This window comes from Oncorhynchus clarkii, chromosome 21 (genome assembly GCF_045791955.1).
Source record: "Oncorhynchus clarkii lewisi isolate Uvic-CL-2024 chromosome 21, UVic_Ocla_1.0, whole genome shotgun sequence".
Lineage (NCBI taxonomy): Eukaryota > Metazoa > Chordata > Actinopteri > Salmoniformes > Salmonidae > Oncorhynchus > Oncorhynchus clarkii.
The window spans coordinates 43,750,363-43,774,078 of record NC_092167.1 but is presented as its reverse complement, the minus strand read 5'-3'; the positions used below and the strand labels follow the sequence as shown (position 1 = coordinate 43,774,078).

The 23,716-nt window shown below is 39.3% G+C and overlaps 1 protein-coding gene across 1 annotated transcript in view; it reads right to left on the bottom strand.

Moving 5' to 3' along the window:
* Positions 1-652: 652 nt before the first annotated feature.
* LOC139379084 (actin binding LIM protein family, member 2) overlaps positions 653-23,716 on the bottom strand; it is a 138,690-nt gene continuing 115,626 nt past the window's right edge. The window contains exon 23 of the mRNA XM_071121879.1: positions 653-3,065. Coding sequence (XP_070977980.1) covers positions 2,952-3,065 — 114 coding nt within the window. The 3' untranslated portion in view covers positions 653-2,951. The remainder of the gene's footprint in view (positions 3,066-23,716) is intronic.

Below are 23,716 nucleotides of genomic sequence, written 5' to 3'. Positions count from 1 at the left end.
GGTTTGAACTGTATTCATGGTAATATGCCATCTAGCTGACACTTTCATCCAATCAGAGTCTGGTTTGAACTGTATTCATGGTAATATGCCAGCTAGCTGACACTTTTATCCAATCAGAGTCTGGTTTGAACTGTATTCATGGTAATATGCCATCTAGCTGACACTTTTAACCAATCAGAGTCTGGTTTGAACTGTATTCATGGTAATATGCCATCTAGCTGACACTTTCATCCAATCAGAGTCTGGTTTGAACTGTATTCATGGTAATATGCCATCTAGCTGACACTTTTATCCAATCAGAGTCTGGTTTGAACTGTATTCATGGTAATATGCCATCTAGCTGACACTTTTAACCAATCATAGTCTGGTTTGAACTGTATTCATGGTAATATTCCATCTAGCTAACACTTTTAACCAATCGATTTACGGTCATGCGTGCATACATTTTTTTATTTGATTTATTATTTGATTTAAACTAACTGTACAACTTAACTACACACGCATTCATACACAAATCACTCTTCCAAACTCAACTTTATAAAACATAGTTCGATAAAGCTGACACGAGATTTTAGGTAATGCATTTTGCAACTTTATCACCATTCACATTCAAACGAGGCACACTCAAGCACTTCAATTTGCTGTGGTCTCCTTTTGTTTCGATAAAGCACTTTAATTGCAGATTGACATTAGAAATCAGACAGAAGACATGAGCTTTTATGTAGTCTTACTTACAGAAGGAGCTAAATTAAAAATTGATATGAATTCAGATTGACTGTATTTTTGCCACTATACCTTCCCATTAGATTTAAAGAAACCATCCACATCCTCCCTTGAAATGTCTATAAATACATGTTGAACATTAAAGCAGCTGAATTGGGCTTTTCATCAGACAAAAGTGGTGTTGTGTGTGTCAAAGAATGAACAAAATGATCAACAACATCAAGAAAACAAGCACACACTTTCATGCATTTCCATTGTAGATGAACCTCAACAATCTCTCACATACATGTGCTAACGCTAACATTTACCTTGGCTTGCATAACAAACTCTGACAACAAATATACACAGTATGTGTCACATACTGCTCACAGTTGAATGATGGGTTGAGCTTCCGGAGACGAAGCAAAGCCAATGCATGTATTTCCACTACACACTGCGTGTGACCGTTGATGGGTTTACAAAGAACAAACATAGAACGGGTTAATTGTCTATCACAGAAGGTCTAGATAAAGCTCATTGTTAATTCATTAAGCAAAACTTAACTCGTTATGCTTCAGCGCCGCTGCAGGTCTGTGTTAAGATAGTGTGGTGACAACGAACAGATAAGTGTGGCATAATAAGTGTCTTAACTCATCTGAAAACGTTCTGAAAGCGTTCATAGAAACGTCTGACAATGATTCCACAAGTCAAAAATAGCTTACAAAAATAATGTTTTTTTTATTTTTATGGGAGGGCCATGTACGTAAAAGTGTCTGGCAATGCGGTGTTTGACAACGTGACTTGAAAGAACCTGTTGCTCCACACATCTGCTGTGGGTGTCAGTGGTGCCAATGCTAGAGCCGGTACCCATGATTCTCGCTGCTGTCCCTGATCCAACCTCAACTCTCCTATCTTCACTGATTTACGAGTGGCTTGTTGTAACAAATCACAGCTAGCAAATAAACTACCAACGTAAAACATATTTTCTTATCTTTACTTAAGATTGCTCTCAATTTTTATGACGAGAAAACAAACACAAATATAGTAAGGTGCTTTGACGTTTTCTGAAGTCAAACTGTAGTAGTTTCTTATCCCTGTCTTTGGCCTTGTCATGCCGCACTGTATTGAGTAGCCATGCCCTCCACTGCTGTAAAATGATACCTCTGTTGTTCAGATATGAGATCTGTGGTGGGTTAGAGGCTAGAACAGGCTACAGGGGGAAAAGGGAGGATAAGGAATGAAAATGAAGGAAAGAAAAGGAGATGGAGTGAAAAAATTGTAAGAGGAGAGGTAAGGAGAGGTGGGATGAGAGAGAGGAGAGAGGAGAGAGGAGAGGTAAGGAGAGGTGGGATGAGAGAGAGAGGAGAGAGGAGAGGTGGGATGAGAGAGAGAGGAGAGAGGAGAGAGGAGAGGTAAGGAGAGGTGGGACGAGACAGAGAGGAGAGAGGAGAGGTAAGGAGAGGTAAGGAGAGGTGGGATGAGAGAGAGAGGAGAGAGGAGAGGTAAGGAGAGGTGGGATGAGAGAGAGAGGAGAGAGGAGAGGTAAGGAGAGGTGGGATGAGAGAGAGAGGAGAGAGGAGAGGTAAGGAGAGGTGGGATGAGAGAGAGGGAGGAGAGAGGAGAGAGAGAAAAAAAGAGAGAGAGCGAAAGAGAGAGAGACGTTAAACAAGACACGGTAGATAAGGAAAGAGAGTGAGACCTTAGAAAAACAGTGAAAGGAACGATAAGAGGGGAAAACTAAACCGTTCCAAGTGGAAAAAAACACAGTAAAAGGAACACACATGAAACCAGTGAGAAACACAGAAACAAAGAGAAAAAAAGCTCATGAATTTTAGAAAAGCTGCTATTTCTCTTTTTTGCAGAGGAAGGGAGAGCGGGATGCAGAACTCGCATAGAGGGATGAGAGGAGAAGAGGAGAAGAGGATTGGAGGAGTGGTGTGACGGACCATGTAAATGCATCTCCCTTACCTCCCTTAAAGGTGATCACAGTAACATTCAGACCACTCGCATACAAAAGCTATAGGTGACGAACATCGCCTCAACGTTGGATGTTACAGCGCCATTGTGAAACCATTTCCATTGGGTACTCCCAACCAGTCCTCATTCTGTCTGCGATTAGATGTTTCTCAGTTGTAACGTAACGGTGCATATGTAGATTATTTCAGATGTTTTTTTCTTTCTTCCAGACAGGACAGACGTTGTAGACTGGAGATGTTATAATGATTTTTCTCCCGTTCTCCTGCTTGGCTTTAGAAAAGGCGTGCCTTCTTTTTCATGTCGTTCTTCTTCCACAGAGCCATGCGGTCAAACTGATTCAGGGTCATCCCAAACACATGGTGGAAGTCCTCTGGGGAGAGGTGTCTCTGGAAGAAACACACATACAACAAGATTTGTTTATATTCTTTCGAATGACAAGGCAGAGAGAATCTGTGAAAGCAGCAGAGAGGAAAGACACTACATGGCCAACAACTATGTGGATACCCCTTCAAATTACGATCTTACATCTGTAGATACACTACATGGATACACTACATATACAAAAGTATGTGGACACCCCTTCACATTACGATCTTACATCTGTAGATAGACTACATGGATGCACTATGTGGACAACCACTATGTGGACACCCCTTCAAATTACGATCTTACATCTGTAGATACACTACATGGATACACTATGTGGACACCCACTATGTGGACACCCCTTCAAATTACGATCTTACATCTGTAGATAGACTACATGGATACACTATGTGGACACCCACTATGTGGACACCCCTTCAAATTATGATCTTACATCTGTAGATACACTACATGGATACACTATGTGGACACCCACTATGTGGACACCCCTTCAAATTATGATCTTACATCTGTAGATACACTACATGGATACACTACATATACAAAAGTATGTGGACACCCCTTCAAATTACGATCTTACATCTGTAGATACACTACATGGATACACTATGTCCACTATGTGGACACCCCTTCAAATTACGATCTTACATCTGTAGATAGACTACATGGCCAACACTATGTGGACACCCACTATGTGGACACCCCTTCAAATTACGATCTTACATCTGTAGATACACTATGTGGATACACTATGTGGACAACCACTATGTGGACACCCCTTCAAATTACGATCTTACATCTGTAGATACACTATGTGGACACCCACTATGTGGACACCCCTTCAAATTACGATCTTACATCTGTAGATACACTATGTGGACACCCACTATGTGGACACCCCTTCAAATTATGATCTTACATCTGTAGATACACTATGTGGACACCCACTATGTGGACACCCCTTCAAATTACGATCTTACATCTGTAGATACACTACATGGATACACTATGTGGACACCCACTATGTGGACACCCCTTCAAATTACGATCTTACATCTGTAGATACACTACATGGATACACTATGTGGACACCCACTATGTGGACACCCCTTCAAATTACGATCTTACATCTGTAGATACACTACATGGATACACTACATATACAAAAGTATGTGGACACCCCTTCAAATTAGTTGATTCAGCTATTTCAGCCACACCCGTTGCTGACAGGTGTATAAAATCGCGCACACAGCCATGCAATCTCCATAGACAAAATTGGCAGTAGAATGGCCCGTACTGAAGAGTTCAGGGACTTTCAACGCAGCACCGTAATACGATGCCACCTTTCCAACAAGTCAGTACGTCAAATTTCTACCCTGCTAGAGCTGCCCCCGGTCAACTGTAAGTGCTGTTATTGTGAAGTGGAAGCATCTAGGAGCAACGGCTCAGCTGTGAAGTGGTAGGTCACACAAGCTCACAGAAATGGACCGCTGCGTTCTGAAGTGCGTACAACGCTCACTACCGAGTTCCACACTGCCTCTGGAAGTAAAGTCAACACATGATCTCCATGAGCAATGCTAAGCGTCGGCTGGAGTGGTGTAAAGCTCGCCGCCATTGGACTCTGGAGCAGTGGAAACGTATTCTCTGGAGTGATGAATAACACTTCACCATCTGGCAGTCCAACGGATGAATCTGGGTTTGGCGGATGCCAGGAGAACACTACCTGCCTGAATGCACAATGCCAGCTGTAAAGCTTGGTGGAGGAGGAATAATGTTCTGGGGCTGTTTTTCATGTTTTGGGCAAGGCCCCTTAGTTCTTAACGCTACAGCATTCTAGACGATTCTGTGCTTCCAACAATGTGTCAACAGGGGAAAGCCCTTTCCTGTTTCAGCATGACAATCCACTCGCGCACAAACGAGGTCCATACAGAAATGGTTTGTTGAGATCAGTGTGGAGGAATTTAATTGGCCTGCAAAGAGTGCCCGACCTCACTAATGCTGTTGTGGCTGAATGGAACAAAGTCCCTGCAGCAATGTTCCAACATCTAGTGGGACTCCTTCCCAGAAGAGTGGAGGCTGTTACTGCAGCAAAGGGGGGACCAACTCCATATTAATACCCATGATTTTGAATGAGATGTTCGATGAGCAGGTGTCCACATACTTTTGATCAGGAAGTGTATGACACACAGAGAGAGAGACAGATACTATCAAATATACAGAGTTCACTTTTATCAGCACACACAGTCATAATTGTAGCTACAGTATCAACCACAGACAGTGCCTCATCTCTATTGACACTAGCCTGTTTAAGAGTCCATGTCTTGTGAAATGCCCTCTTGAGTGCGGTCCACTCACTCAACCCCTCTATAGCAAGAGGATCCCCTCCCCTACAAGCTCAGACTAACACACACACACACACACACACACACACACACACACACACACACACACACACACACGGTTGGGGAGTAATTGGTCACGGTTGGGGAGTAATTGGTTACATTACCAAGAAGAATATTGTAATCATATTACAGATACTTTAATTACAGATACTTTTGAAAAAGTAGATGATTACTTATTGGATTACTTTTAAAATATATTATGACCCCTTTCAGTTTTGATCAAAAAAAGTGCAAGTTTAAGTTTGTTCCACCTGAGCGAGTCTGACTGCTAGTCAGAGACCACTATGATGACACACCAAATGATGACCACCAATCAGAGACCTCTTTGATGACACACCAAATGATGACCACCAATCAGAGACCACTATGATGACACACCAAATGATGACCACCAATCAGAGACCACTATGATGACACACCAAATGATGACCACCAATCTGAGACCACTATAATGACACACCAAATGATGACCACCAATCAGAGACCACTATAATGACACACCAAATGATGACCACCAATCAGAGACCACTATGATGACCACCAATCAGAGACCACTATGATGACACACCAAATGATGACCACCAATCTGAGACCACTATAATGACACACCAAATGATGACCACCAATCAGAGACCACTATGATGAGACACCAAATGATGGCCACCAATCAGAGACCACTATGATGACACACCAAATGATGACCACCAATCAGAGACCACTATGATGACACACCAAATGATGACACACCAATCAGAGACCACTATGATGACACACCAAATGATGACCACCAATCAGAGACCACTACGATGACACACCAAATGATGACCACCAATCAGAGACCACTATGATGACACACCAAATGATGACCACCAATCAGAGACCACTATTATGACACACCAAATGATGACCACCAATCAGAGACCACTATGATGACCACCAATCAGAGACCACTATGATGACACACCAAATGATGACCACCAATCAGAGACCACTATGATGACACACCAATCAGAGACCACTATGATGACACACCAATCAGAGACCACTATGATGACACACCAAATGATGACCACCAATCAGAGACCACTATGATGACACACCAAATGATGACCACCAATCAGAGACCACTAATATGACACACCAAATGATGACCACCAATCAGAGACCACTATTATGACACACCAAATGATGACACACCAATCTGAGACCACTATAATGACACACCAAATGATGACCACCAATCAGAGACCACTATGATGACACACCAAATGATTACCACCAATCAGAGACCACTATGATGACACACCAAATGATGACCACCAATCAGAGACCACTATGATGACACACCAAATGATGACACACCAATCTGAGACCACTATAATGACACACCAAATGATGACCACCAATCAGAGACCACTATGATGACACACCAAATGATGACCACCAATCAGAGACCACTATTATGACACACCAAATGATGACCACCAATCAGAGACCACTATAATGACACACCAAATGATGACCACCAATCAGAGACCACTATGATGACACATCAAATGCGTTTGGTGGTGTAAAAAGTACCCAATCGTCATAAAGATATCTTAATGGAAAACGACACAAATAAAAGTGAAAGTCCCCCAGTAAAATACCACTTAAAAGCAAACGTATAAATCATTTCAAATTCCTTATTGTAGCTCTATCCTGCAGTCAAATGACCTAGTGGCCTCATGGGTGGATAGTTACTCATATTTTTCAACTCTATATCTGACATGGTACAGGTGCCTTCTTTTTTTAAGCCCATAGCTACGTGTGTGAGGTTTATACTTTGGTTTCAAAGTAGATTTGTTTAAGACGACCAAGAAACACTCTGTGTGAACCTGATTTAGCCCCCTGCAGTAAAAGGTCAAGCAAACCAGACGGCACCAATTCCTTGTTTGTATTTATTTGCAGATAGCCAGGGGCACACTCCAACACTCAGACATCATTTACAAACAAAGCATGTGTGTTTAGTGAGTCCACCAGATTAGAGGCAGTATGGATGACCAGGTATGTTCGTTGTTTAGTGAGTCCACCAGATCAGAGGCAGTAGGGATGACCAGGTATGTTCTCTGTTTAGTGAGTCCACCAGATCAGAGGCAGTAGGGATGACCAGGTATGTTCTCTGTTTAGTGAGTCCACCAGATCAGAGGCAGCAGGGATGACCAGGTATGTTCTCTGTTTAGTGAGTCCACCAGATCAGAGGCAGTAGGGATGACCAGGTATGTTCTCTGTTTAGTGAGTCCACCAGATCAGAGGCAGTAGGGATGACCAGGGATGTTCTCTGTTTAGTGAGTCCACCAGATCAGAGGCAGTATGGATGACCAGGGATGTTCTCTGTTTAGTGAGTCCACCAGATCAGAGGCAGTAGGGATGACCAGGGATGTTCTCTGTTTAGTGAGTCCACCAGATCAGAGGCAGTAGGGATGACCAGGTATGTTCTCTGTTTAGTGAGTCCACCAGATCAGAGGCAGTAGGGATGACCAGGGATGTTCTCTGTTTAGTGAGTCCTCCAGATCAGAGGCAGTAGGGATGACCAGGGATGTTCTCCGTTTAGTGAGTCCACCAGATCAGAGGCAGTAGGGATGACCAGGGATGTTCTCTTGATAAGTGCGTGACTCGACCATTTTCCTGTCCTGCTAAGCATTTAAAATGTAACGAGGACTTCTGGGTGTCAGAGAAAATGTATGTAGTAAAAATTACAACATTTTCTTTAGGAATGTAGTGAAATAAAAGTAAAATTTGTCAAAAATATAAATAGCACAGTAAAAGTACAGATAAACCCCAAATATGACTTAAGAAGTACTTTACACCACTGTGGATCCTTTGATATGAGAGAGAGAGAGAGAGAGAGAGAGAGAGAGAGAGAGAGAGAGAGAGAGAGAGAGAGAGAGAGAGAGAGATAGAGAGAGAGAGAGAGAGAGTGCGCATTGTTGAGGTTTTGGCCATGAACATGGTTCCCTCACCACCACACCCACCCCTTCCCCCAGGGGAGCAGAGCTGGGGCCTGATGTGGACACACTCTGTCTGGGGTGAGCACAGAGGGACTGAGGGCTTGATCTGGAGGGTAAGCATTTCTCCCAAACCCTAACCCCTAAGACTGAAAGACTGGGTCTACGAGGAACTTCATCCTCTTAAAATGTATTTACAACCTGCTTTTGTGATTATTATTTTGTATTTACAGTTTTTTTTTTCAATTGCTAACAAGCATCGGTCAATACTGAAGCCCCTTTTTCAAAACTCTTCACACAGTCTGCATTACCGACATGCATCCTGGCCAAACAGTTCATCTCACCTCCAAAACTCCAAAACACTTCATACATGTCTCAGAATAAGCTCGTTGGACCAGAACACTGGCAACAGTTCTCACTCAGAAAGCATACGTTGTCACTCCTAACACACTGACCTAAAAAACACTAACAACAGCGAGCATTACATAAACTATGAACTTATCTCTTTGAAGTTGAAGTCAATTTGCTTCAATAGCCTTTATCTTTTCTATATCTTTGCATATTGTAATTTACTTGTGAAAAATAAAAAGTTGAAACAAAAAACAATTCCAGGGCTGCAATAATAATTACAACAAAAACAACATGTGTAGTATAACACTCATACTGTACAGTACTGTGAGGGTTCTAGTTCTCATCAACATGTAAAGTATAACACTCATACTGTACAGTAATGTGAGGGTTCTAGTTCTCATCAACATGTGTAGTATAACACTCATACTGTACAGTACTGTGAGGGTTCTAGTTCTCATCAACATGTGTAGTATAACACTCATACTGTACAGTACTGTGAGGGTTCTAGTTCTCATCAACATGTGTAGTATAACACTCATACTGTACAGTACTGTGAGGGTTCTAGTTCTCATCAACATGTGTAGTATAACACTCATACTGTACAGTACTGTGAGGGTTCTAGTTCTCATCAACATGTATAGTATAACACTCATACTGTACAGTACTGTGAGGGTTCTAGTTCTCATCAACATGTATAGTATAACACTCATACTGTACAGTACTGTGAGGGTTCTAGTTCTCATCAACATGTGTAGTATAACACTCATACTGTACAGTACTGTGAGGGTTCTAGTTCTCATCAACATGTGTAGTATAACACTCATACTGTACAGTACTGTGAGGGTTCTAGTTCTCATCAACGTGTATAGTATAACACTCATACTGTACAGTACTGTGAGGGTTCTAGTTCTCATCAACATGTGTAGTATAACACTCATACTGTACAGTACTGTGAGGGTTCTAGTTCTCATCAACATGTATAGTATAACACTCATACTGTACAGTACTGTGAGGGTTCTAGTTCTCATCAACATGTATAATATAACACTCATACTGTACAGTACTGTGAGGGTTCTAGTTCTCATCAACATGTGTAGTATAACACTCATACTGTACAGTACTGTGAGGGTTCTAGTTCTCATCAACATGTGTAGTATAACACTCATACTGTACAGTACTGTGAGGGTTCTAGTTCTCATCAACATGTATAGTATAACACTCATACTGTACAGTACTGTGAGGGTTCTAGTTCTCATCAACATGTATAGTATAACACTCATACTGTACAGTACTGTGAGGATTCTAGTTCTCATCAACATGTGTAGTATAACACTCATACTGTACAGTACTGTGAGGGTTCTAGTTCTCATCAACATGTATAATATAACACTCATACTGTACAGTACTGTGAGGGTTCTAGTTCTCATCAACATGTATAGTATAACACTCATACTGTACAGTACTGTGAGGATTCTAGTTCTCATCAACATGTGTAGTATAACACTCATACTGTACAGTACTGTGAGGGTTCTAGTTCTCATCAACATGTATAGAATAACACTCATACTGTACAGTACTGTGAGGGTTCTAGTTCTCATCAACATGTATAGTATAACACTCATACTGTACAGTACTGTGAGGATTCTAGTTCTCATCAACGTGTATAGTATAACACTCATACTGTACAGTACTGTGAGGGTTCTAGTTCTCATCAACATGTATAGTATAACACTCATACTGTACAGTACTGTGAGGGTTCTAGTTCTCATCAACATGTATAGTATAACACTCATACTGTACAGTACTGTGAGGATTCTAGTTCTCATCAACATGTGTAGTATAACACTCATACTGTACAGTACTGTGAGGGTTCTAGTTCTCATCAACATGTATAGTATAACACTCATACTGTACAGTACTGTGAGGGTTCTAGTTCTCATCAACGTGTATAGTATAACACTCATACTGTACAGTACTGTGAGGGTTCTAGTTCTCATCAACGTGTATAGTATAACACTCATACTGTACAGTACTGTGAGGGTTCTAGTTCTCATCAACGTGTATAGTATAACACTCATACTGTACAGTACTGTGAGGGTTCTAGTTCTCATCAACATGTATAGTATAACACTCATACTGTACAGTACTGTGAGGATTCTAGTTCTCATCAACATGTATAGTATAACACTCATACTGTACAGTACTGTGAGGGTTCTAGTTCTCATCAACATGTATAGTATAACACTCATACTGTACAGTACTGTGAGGGTTCTAGTTCTCATCAACATGTGTAGTATAACACTCATACTGTACAGTACTGTGAGGGTTCTAGTTCTCATCAACATGTATAGTATAACACTCATACTGTACAGTAATGTGAGGATTCTAGTTCTCATCAACATGTGTAGTATAACACTCATACTGTGCAGTAATGTGAGGGTTCTAGTTCTCATCAACATGTATAGTATAATCACTCAGTTTAATCACTCATACTGTACAGTACTGTGAGGGTTCTAGTTCTCATCAACATGTATAGTATAACACTCATAGTGTACAGTACTGTGAGGGTTCTAGTTCTCATCAACATGTGTAGTATAACACTCATACTGTACAGTACTGTGAGGGTTCTAGTTCTCATCAACGTGTATAGTATAACACTCATACTGTACAGTACTGTGAGGGTTCTAGTTCTCATCAACATGTGTAGTATAACACTCATACTGTACAGTACTGTGAGGGTTCTAGTTCTCATCAACATGTATAGTATAACACTCATACTGTACAGTACTGTGAGGGTTCTAGTTCTCATCAACATGTATAGTATAACACTCATACTGTACAGTACTGTGAGGGTTCTAGTTCTCATCAACATGTATAGTATATCACTCATACTGTACAGTACTGTGAGGGTTCTAGTTCTCATCAACATGTATAGTATAACACTCATACTGTACAGTCCTGTGAGGGTTCTAGTTCTCATCAACATGTGTAGTATAACACTCATACTGTACAGTACTGTGAGGATTCTAGTTCTCATCAACATGTATAGTATAACACTCATACTGTACAGTAATGAGAGGATTCTAGTTCTCATCAACATGTGTAGTATAACACTCATACTGTACAGTACTGTGAGGGTTCTAGTTCTCATCAACATGTATAATATAACACTCATACTGTACAGTACTGTGAGGGTTCTAGTTCTCATCAACATGTGTAGTATAACACTCATACTGTACAGTACTGTGAGGGTTCTAGTTCTCATCAACATGTGTAGTATAACACTCATACTGTACAGTACTGTGAGGGTTCTAGTTCTCATCAACATGTATAGTATAACACTCATACTGTACAGTACTGTGAGGGTTCTAGTTCTCATCAACATGTATAGTATAACACTCATACTGTACAGTACTGTGAGGATTCTAGTTCTCATCAACATGTGTAGTATAACACTCATACTGTACAGTACTGTGAGGGTTCTAGTTCTCATCAACATGTATAATATAACACTCATACTGTACAGTACTGTGAGGGTTCTAGTTCTCATCAACATGTATAGTATAACACTCATACTGTACAGTACTGTGAGGATTCTAGTTCTCATCAACATGTGTAGTATAACACTCATACTGTACAGTACTGTGAGGGTTCTAGTTCTCATCAACATGTATAGAATAACACTCATACTGTACAGTACTGTGAGGGTTCTAGTTCTCATCAACATGTATAGTATAACACTCATACTGTACAGTACTGTGAGGATTCTAGTTCTCATCAACGTGTATAGTATAACACTCATACTGTACAGTACTGTGAGGGTTCTAGTTCTCATCAACATGTATAGTATAACACTCATACTGTACAGTACTGTGAGGGTTCTAGTTCTCATCAACATGTATAGTATAACACTCATACTGTACAGTACTGTGAGGATTCTAGTTCTCATCAACATGTGTAGTATAACACTCATACTGTACAGTACTGTGAGGGTTCTAGTTCTCATCAACATGTATAGTATAACACTCATACTGTACAGTACTGTGAGGGTTCTAGTTCTCATCAACGTGTATAGTATAACACTCATACTGTACAGTACTGTGAGGGTTCTAGTTCTCATCAACGTGTATAGTATAACACTCATACTGTACAGTACTGTGAGGGTTCTAGTTCTCATCAACGTGTATAGTATAACACTCATACTGTACAGTACTGTGAGGGTTCTAGTTCTCATCAACATGTATAGTATAACACTCATACTGTACAGTACTGTGAGGATTCTAGTTCTCATCAACATGTATAGTATAACACTCATACTGTACAGTACTGTGAGGGTTCTAGTTCTCATCAACATGTATAGTATAACACTCATACTGTACAGTACTGTGAGGGTTCTAGTTCTCATCAACATGTGTAGTATAACACTCATACTGTACAGTACTGTGAGGGTTCTAGTTCTCATCAACATGTATAGTATAACACTCATACTGTACAGTAATGTGAGGATTCTAGTTCTCATCAACATGTGTAGTATAACACTCATACTGTGCAGTAATGTGAGGGTTCTAGTTCTCATCAACATGTATAGTATAATCACTCAGTTTAATCACTCATACTGTACAGTACTGTGAGGGTTCTAGTTCTCATCAACATGTGTAGTATAACACTCATACTGTACAGTACTGTGAGGGTTCTAGTTCTCATCAACATGTATAGAATAACACTCATACTGTACAGTACTGTGAGGGTTCTAGTTCTCATCAACATGTATAGTATAACACTCATACTGTACAGTACTGTGAGGATTCTAGTTCTCATCAACGTGTATAGTATAACACTCATACTGTACAGTACTGTGAGGGTTCTAGTTCTCATCAACATGTATAGTATAACACTCATACTGTACAGTACTGTGAGGGTTCTAGTTCTCATCAACATGTATAGTATAACACTCATACTGTACAGTACTGTGAGGATTCTAGTTCTCATCAACATGTGTAGTATAACACTCATACTGTACAGTACTGTGAGGGTTCTAGTTCTCATCAACATGTATAGTATAACACTCATACTGTACAGTACTGTGAGGGTTCTAGTTCTCATCAACGTGTATAGTATAACACTCATACTGTACAGTACTGTGAGGGTTCTAGTTCTCATCAACGTGTATAGTATAACACTCATACTGTACAGTACTGTGAGGGTTCTAGTTCTCATCAACGTGTATAGTATAACACTCATACTGTACAGTACTGTGAGGGTTCTAGTTCTCATCAACATGTATAGTATAACACTCATACTGTACAGTACTGTGAGGATTCTAGTTCTCATCAACATGTATAGTATAACACTCATACTGTACAGTACTGTGAGGGTTCTAGTTCTCATCAACATGTATAGTATAACACTCATACTGTACAGTACTGTGAGGGTTCTAGTTCTCATCAACATGTGTAGTATAACACTCATACTGTACAGTACTGTGAGGGTTCTAGTTCTCATCAACATGTATAGTATAACACTCATACTGTACAGTAATGTGAGGATTCTAGTTCTCATCAACATGTGTAGTATAACACTCATACTGTGCAGTAATGTGAGGGTTCTAGTTCTCATCAACATGTATAGTATAATCACTCAGTTTAATCACTCATACTGTACAGTACTGTGAGGGTTCTAGTTCTCATCAACATGTATAGTATAACACTCATAGTGTACAGTACTGTGAGGGTTCTAGTTCTCATCAACATGTGTAGTATAACACTCATACTGTACAGTACTGTGAGGGTTCTAGTTCTCATCAACGTGTATAGTATAACACTCATACTGTACAGTACTGTGAGGGTTCTAGTTCTCATCAACATGTATAGTATAACACTCATACTGTACAGTACTGTGAGGGTTCTAGTTCTCATCAACATGTATAGTATAACACTCATACTGTACAGTACTGTGAGGGTTCTAGTTCTCATCAACATGTATAGTATATCACTCATACTGTACAGTACTGTGAGGGTTCTAGTTCTCATCAACATGTATAGTATAACACTCATACTGTACAGTACTGTGAGGGTTCTAGTTCTCATCAACATGTGTAGTATAACACTCATACTGTACAGTACTGTGAGGATTCTAGTTCTCATCAACATGTATAGTATAACACTCATACTGTACAGTAATGAGAGGATTCTAGTTCTCATCAACATGTGTAGTATAACACTCATACTGTACAGTACTGTGAGGGTTCTAGTTCTCATCAACATGTATAGTATAACACTCATACTGTACAGTACTGTGAGGGTTCTAGTTCTCATCAACATGTATAATATAACACTCATACTGTACAGTAATGTGAGGATTCTAGTTCTCATCAACATGTATAGTATAACACTCATACTGTACAGTAATGTGAGGGTTCTAGTTCTCATCAACATGTGTAGTATAACACTCATACTGTACAGTACTGTGAGGATTCTAGTTCTCATCAACATGTATAGTATAACACTCATACTGTACAGTACTGTGAGGGTTCTAGTTCTCATCAACGTGTATAGTATAACACTCATACTGTACAGTACTGTGAGGGTTCTAGTTCTCATCAACATGTATAGTATAACACTCATACTGTACAGTACTGTGAGGGTTCTAGTTCTCATCAACATGTATAGTATAACACTCATACTGTACAGTACTGTGAGGGTTCTAGTTCTCATCAACATGTATAGTATAATCACTCAGTTTAATAACTCATACTGTACAGTACTGTGAGGGTTCTAGTTCTCATCAACATGTATAGTATAACACTCATACTGTACAGTACTGTGAGGGTTCTAGTTCTCATCAACATGTATAGTATAACACTCATACTGTACAGTACTGTGAGGGTTCTAGTTCTCATCAACGTGTATAGTATAACACTCATACTGTACAGTACTGTGAGGGTTCTAGTTCTCATCAACATGTGTAGTATAACACTCATACTGTACAGTACTGTGAGGATTCTAGTTCTCATCAACATGTGTAGTATAACACTCATACTGTACAGTAATGTGAGGATTCTAGTTCTCATCAACATGTATAGTATAATCACTCAGTTTAATCACTCATACTGTAGAGTACTGTGAGGGTTCTAGTTCTCATCAACATGTATAGTATAACACTCATAGTGTACAGTACTGTGAGGGTTCTAGTTCTCATCAACATGTGTAGTATAACACTCATACTGTACAGTACTGTGAGGGTTCTAGTTCTCATCAACGTGTATAGTATAACACTCATACTGTACAGTACTGTGAGGGTTCTAGTTCTCATCAACATGTGTAGTATAACACTCATACTGTACAGTACTGTGAGGATTCTAGTTCTCATCAACATGTGTAGTATAACACTCATACTGTACAGTACTGTGAGGATTCTAGTTCTCATCAACATGTGTAGTATAACACTCATACTGTACAGTACTGTGAGGGTTCTAGTTCTCATCAACATGTATAGTATAACACTCATACTGTACAGTAATGTGAGGATTCTAGTTCTCATCAACATGTGTAGTATAACACTCATACTGTACAGTACTGTGAGGGTTCTAGTTCTCATCAACATGTATAGTATAACACTCATACTGTACAGTACTGTGAGGATTCTAGTTCTCATCAACGTGTATAGTATAACACTCATACTGTACAGTACTGTGAGGGTTCTAGTTCTCATCAACATGTATAGTATAACACTCATACTGTACAGTACTGTGAGGGTTCTAGTTCTCATCAACATGTATAGTATAACACTCATACTGTACAGTACTGTGAGGATTCTAGTTCTCATCAACATGTGTAGTATAACACTCATACTGTACAGTACTGTGAGGGTTCTAGTTCTCATCAACATGTATAGTATAACACTCATACTGTACAGTACTGTGAGGGTTCTAGTTCTCATCAACGTGTATAGTATAACACTCATACTGTACAGTACTGTGAGGGTTCTAGTTCTCATCAACGTGTATAGTATAACACTCATACTGTACAGTACTGTGAGGGTTCTAGTTCTCATCAACGTGTATAGTATAACACTCATACTGTACAGTACTGTGAGGGTTCTAGTTCTCATCAACATGTATAGTATAACACTCATACTGTACAGTACTGTGAGGATTCTAGTTCTCATCAACATGTATAGTATAACACTCATACTGTACAGTACTGTGAGGGTTCTAGTTCTCATCAACATGTATAGTATAACACTCATACTGTACAGTACTGTGAGGGTTCTAGTTCTCATCAACATGTGTAGTATAACACTCATACTGTACAGTACTGTGAGGGTTCTAGTTCTCATCAACATGTATAGTATAACACTCATACTGTACAGTAATGTGAGGATTCTAGTTCTCATCAACATGTGTAGTATAACACTCATACTGTGCAGTAATGTGAGGGTTCTAGTTCTCATCAACATGTATAGTATAATCACTCAGTTTAATCACTCATACTGTACAGTACTGTGAGGGTTCTAGTTCTCATCAACATGTATAGTATAACACTCATAGTGTACAGTACTGTGAGGGTTCTAGTTCTCATCAACATGTGTAGTATAACACTCATACTGTACAGTACTGTGAGGGTTCTAGTTCTCATCAACGTGTATAGTATAACACTCATACTGTACAGTACTGTGAGGGTTCTAGTTCTCATCAACATGTGTAGTATAACACTCATACTGTACAGTACTGTGAGGGTTCTAGTTCTCATCAACATGTATAGTATAACACTCATACTGTACAGTACTGTGAGGGTTCTAGTTCTCATCAACATGTATAGTATAACACTCATACTGTACAGTACTGTGAGGGTTCTAGTTCTCATCAACATGTATAGTATATCACTCATACTGTACAGTACTGTGAGGGTTCTAGTTCTCATCAACATGTATAGTATAACACTCATACTGTACAGTACTGTGAGGGTTCTAGTTCTCATCAACATGTGTAGTATAACACTCATACTGTACAGTACTGTGAGGATTCTAGTTCTCATCAACATGTATAGTATAACACTCATACTGTACAGTAATGAGAGGATTCTAGTTCTCATCAACATGTGTAGTATAACACTCATACTGTACAGTACTGTGAGGGTTCTAGTTCTCATCAACATGTATAGTATAACACTCATACTGTACAGTACTGTGAGGGTTCTAGTTCTCATCAACATGTATAATATAACACTCATACTGTACAGTAATGTGAGGATTCTAGTTCTCATCAACATGTATAGTATAACACTCATACTGTACAGTAATGTGAGGGTTCTAGTTCTCATCAACATGTGTAGTATAACACTCATACTGTACAGTACTGTGAGGATTCTAGTTCTCATCAACATGTATAGTATAACACTCATACTGTACAGTACTGTGAGGGTTCTAGTTCTCATCAACGTGTATAGTATAACACTCATACTGTACAGTACTGTGAGGGTTCTAGTTCTCATCAACATGTATAGTATAACACTCATACTGTACAGTACTGTGAGGGTTCTAGTTCTCATCAACATGTATAGTATAACACTCATACTGTACAGTACTGTGAGGGTTCTAGTTCTCATCAACATGTATAGTATAATCACTCAGTTTAATAACTCATACTGTACAGTACTGTGAGGGTTCTAGTTCTCATCAACATGTATAGTATAACACTCATACTGTACAGTACTGTGAGGGTTCTAGTTCTCATCAACATGTATAGTATAACACTCATACTGTACAGTACTGTGAGGGTTCTAGTTCTCATCAACGTGTATAGTATAACACTCATACTGTACAGTACTGTGAGGGTTCTAGTTCTCATCAACATGTGTAGTATAACACTCATACTGTACAGTACTGTGAGGATTCTAGTTCTCATCAACATGTGTAGTATAACACTCATACTGTACAGTAATGTGAGGATTCTAGTTCTCATCAACATGTATAGTATAATCACTCAGTTTAATCACTCATACTGTAGAGTACTGTGAGGGTTCTAGTTCTCATCAACATGTATAGTATAACACTCATAGTGTACAGTACTGTGAGGGTTCTAGTTCTCATCAACATGTGTAGTATAACACTCATACTGTACAGTACTGTGAGGGTTCTAGTTCTCATCAACGTGTATAGTATAACACTCATACTGTACAGTACTGTGAGGGTTCTAGTTCTCATCAACATGTGTAGTATAACACTCATACTGTACAGTACTGTGAGGATTCTAGTTCTCATCAACATGTGTAGTATAACACTCATACTGTACAGTACTGTGAGGATTCTAGTTCTCATCAACATGTGTAGTATAACACTCATACTGTACAGTACTGTGAGGGTTCTAGTTCTCATCAACATGTATAGTATAACACTCATACTGTACAGTAATGTGAGGATTCTAGTTCTCATCAACATGTGTAGTATAACACTCATACTGTACAGTACTGTGAGGGTTCTAGTTCTCATCAACATGTATAGTATAATCACTCATACTGTACAGTACTGTGAGGGTTCTAGTTCTCATCAACATGTATAGTATAACACTCATACTGTACAGTACTGTGAGGGTTCTAGTTCTCATCAACATGTATAGTATAATCACTCATACTGTACAGTACTGTGAGGGTTCTAGTTCTCATCAACATGTATAGTATAATCACTCATACTGTACAGTACTGTGAGGGTTCTAGTTCTCATCAACATGTATAGTATAATCACTCATACTGTACAGTACTGTGAGGGTTCTAGTTCTCATCAACATGTATAGTATAATCACTCATACTGTACAGTACTGTGAGGGTTCTAGTTCTCATCAACATGTATAGTATAATCACTCATACTGTACAGTACTGTGAGGGTTCTAGTTCTCATCAACATGTATAGTATAATCACTCATACTGTACAGTACTGTGAGGGTTCTAGTTCTCATCAACATGTATAGTATAATCACTCATACTGTACAGTACTGTGAGGGTTCTAGTTCTCATCAACATGTATAGTATAACACTCATACTGTACAGTAATGTGAGGATTCTAGTTCTCATCAACATGTATAGTATAATCACTCAGTTTAATCACTCATACTGTACAGTACTGTGAGGGTTCTAGTTCTCATCAACATGTGTAGTATAACACTCATACTGTACAGTAATGTGAGGGTTCTAGTTCTCATCAACATGTATAGTATAACACTCATACTGTACAGTACTGTGAGGGTTCTAGTTCTCATCAACATGTATAGTATAACACTCATACTGTACAGTACTGTGAGGGTTCTAGTTCTCATCAACATGTATAGTATAACACTCATACTGTACAGTACTGTGAGGGTTCTAGTTCTCATCAACGTGTATAGTATAACACTCATACTGTACAGTACTGTGAGGATTCTAGTTCTCATAAACATGTATAGTATAACACTCATACTGTACAGTACTGTGAGGGTTCTAGTTCTCATCAACGTGTATAGTATAACACTCATACTGTACAGTACTGTGAGGGTTCTAGTTCTCATCAACATGTATAGTATAACACTCATACTGTACAGTACTGTGAGGGTTCTAGTTCTCATCAACATGTGTAGTATAACACTCATACTGTACAGTACTGTGAGGGTTCTAGTTCTCATCAACATGTTTAATATATTCACTCATACTGTACAGTACTGTGAGAGTTCTAGTTCTCATCAACATGTGTAGTATAACACTCATACTGTACAGTACTGTGAGGGTTCTAGTTCTCATCAACATGTATAGTATAACACTCATACTGTACAGTACTGTGAGGATTCTAGTTCTCATCAACATGTGTAGTATAACACTCATACTGTACAGTAATGTGAGGGTTCTAGTTCTCATCAACATGTATAGTATAACACTCATACTGTACAGTACTGTGAGGATTCTAGTTCTCATCAACATGTGTAGTATAACACTCATACTGTACAGTAATGTGAGGGTTCTAGTTCTCATCAACATGTGTAGTATAACACTCATACTGTACAGTACTGTGAGGGTTCTAGTTCTCATCAACATGTGTAGTATAACACTCATACTGTACAGTACTGTGAGGGTTCTAGTTCTCATCAACGTGTATAGTATAACACTCATACTGTACAGTACTGTGAGGGTTCTAGTTCTCATCAACGTGTATAGTATAACACTCATACTGTACAGTACTGTGAGGGTTCTAGTTCTCATCAACATGTATAGTATAACACTCATACTGTACAGTACTGTGAGGATTCTAGTTCTCATCAACATGTATAGTATAACACTCATACTGTACAGTACTGTGAGGGTTCTAGTTCTCATCAACATGTATAGTATAATCACTCAGTTTAATAACTCATACTGTACAGTACTGTGAGGGTTCTAGTTCTCATCAACATGTATAGTATAACACTCATAGTGTACAGTACTGTGAGGGTTCTAGTTCTCATCAACATGTGTAGTATAACACTCATACTGTACAGTACTGTGAGGGTTCTAGTTCTCATCAACATGTATAGTATAATCACTCAGTTTAATAACTCATACTGTACAGTACTGTGAGGGTTCTAGTTCTCATCAACATGTATAGTATAACACTCATAGTGTACAGTACTGTGAGGGTTCTAGTTCTCATCAACATGTGTAGTATAACACTCATACTGTACAGTACTGTGAGGGTTCTAGTTCTCATCAACGTGTATAGTATAACACTCATACTGTACAGTACTGTGAGGGTTCTAGTTCTCATCAACATGTGTAGTATAACACTCATACTGTACAGTACTGTGAGGATTCTAGTACTCATCAACATGTGTAGTATAACACTCATACTGTACAGTACTGTGAGGATTCTAGTTCTCATCAACATGTATAGTATAACACTCATACTGTACAGTAATGTGAGGATTCTAGTTCTCATCAACATGTATAGTATAATCACTCAGTTTAATCACTCATGCTGTACAGTACTGTGAGGGTTCTAGTTCTCATCAACATGTATAGTATAACACTCATAGTGTACAGTACTGTGAGGGTTCTAGTTCTCATCAACATGTGTAGTATAACACTCATACTGTACAGTACTGTGAGGGTTCTAGTTCTCATCAACGTGTATAGTATAACACTCATACTGTACAGTACTGTGAGGGTTCTAGTTCTCATCAACATGTGTAGTATAACACTCATACTGTACAGTACTGTGAGGATTCTAGTTCTCATCAACATGTGTAGTATAACACTCATACTGTACAGTACTGTGAGGATTCTAGTTCTCATCAACATGTGTAGTATAACACTCATACTGTACAGTACTGTGAGGATTCTAGTTCTCATCAACATGTGTAGTATAACACTCATACTGTACAGTACTGTAAGGGTTCTAGTTCTCATCAACATGTATAGTATAACACTCATACTGTACAGTAATGTGAGGATTCTAGTTCTCATCAACATGTGTAGTATAACACTCATACTGTACAGTACTGTGAGGGTTCTAGTTCTCATCAACATGTATAGTATAATCACTCATACTGTACAGTACTGTGAGGGTTCTAGTTCTCATCAACATGTATAGTATAACACTCATACTGTACAGTAATGTGAGGATTCTAGTTCTCATCAACATGTATAGTATAATCACTCAGTTTAATCACTCATACTGTACAGTACTGTGAGGGTTCTAGTTCTCATCAACATGTGTAGTATAACACTCATACTGTACAGTACTGTGAGGGTTCTAGTTCTCATCAACATGTGTAGTATAACACTCATACTGTACAGTACTGTGAGGGTTCTAGTTCTCATCAACATGTATAGTATAACACTCATAGTGTACAGTACTGTGAGGGTTCTAGTTCTCATCAACATGTGTAGTATAACACTCATACTGTACAGTACTGTGAGGGTTCTAGTTCTCATCAACATGTATAGTATAACACTCATACTGTACAGTACTGTGAGGGTTCTAGTTCTCATCAACATGTATAGGATAACACTCATACTGTACAGTATTGTGTGGGGTCTAGTTCTCCCTCTCTCCTGCATTTGGCCACAAGTTCTCATTAACATCACATCTTATATCTTCTCTGGCGATGCATCTTGGAAAGTATCTTCTGGAATGTCTAATCCAAACCTGGCCGTCTTCAGGAGAAGTGTCTCCACACCCTGGCAGTCTTCAGGAGAAGTGTCTCCACACCCTGCCTGTCTTCAGGAGAAGTGTCTCCACACCACCCCACATTCATAGCATCCAGTAAGGACATCTGATCATGTGGATGTTGGTCATAAACCTTCCACCTCCACGCAGAGAAAACCTCCTCTATGGGGTTTAGGAAGGGGGAGTATGGAGGCAGGAATAGTACTGACATCCTGGGATGTGTAGCAAACCAGTCTGTGACTGCAGCAGAGTGGTGGAATGCCACATTATCCCACACGACAACAAAGGTAGGGGAGTTTCTTGCCCCTCTCTCCTCCGCTGGCACAAGTCGATTATGCAGGTCATCCAGAAAATAACTGAGCCTCTCTGTATTGTAGGGGCCAATGAGTGGTTTGTGTAACAGAAAAACATCACAGGACAGTGGTGCACATTGTGATGTTAGCTCCTCTCTGTCCAATCACATTTCTTGCCCTGCGGCGTGTTTTTGCCAGGTTGAATCCAGCTTCATCCACAAAGATGAATGTACGTGCAGTTTGCCTGGTTTCCATCTCCATTACTCTCTAAAATACAGTAAATCCTGTTTTACAGTACTTTACATTATGCATAGCTGGGTATCTACCCTGTTTGGTTATTGAACAGGCATCTTACTTGGACATATTGATACCGGAGTTCTTTCACACGTTCACCATTTCTGATTCATCCTTATTTTATGTTTCTCTATGACTCTGGCAACAGTTGTGCTGA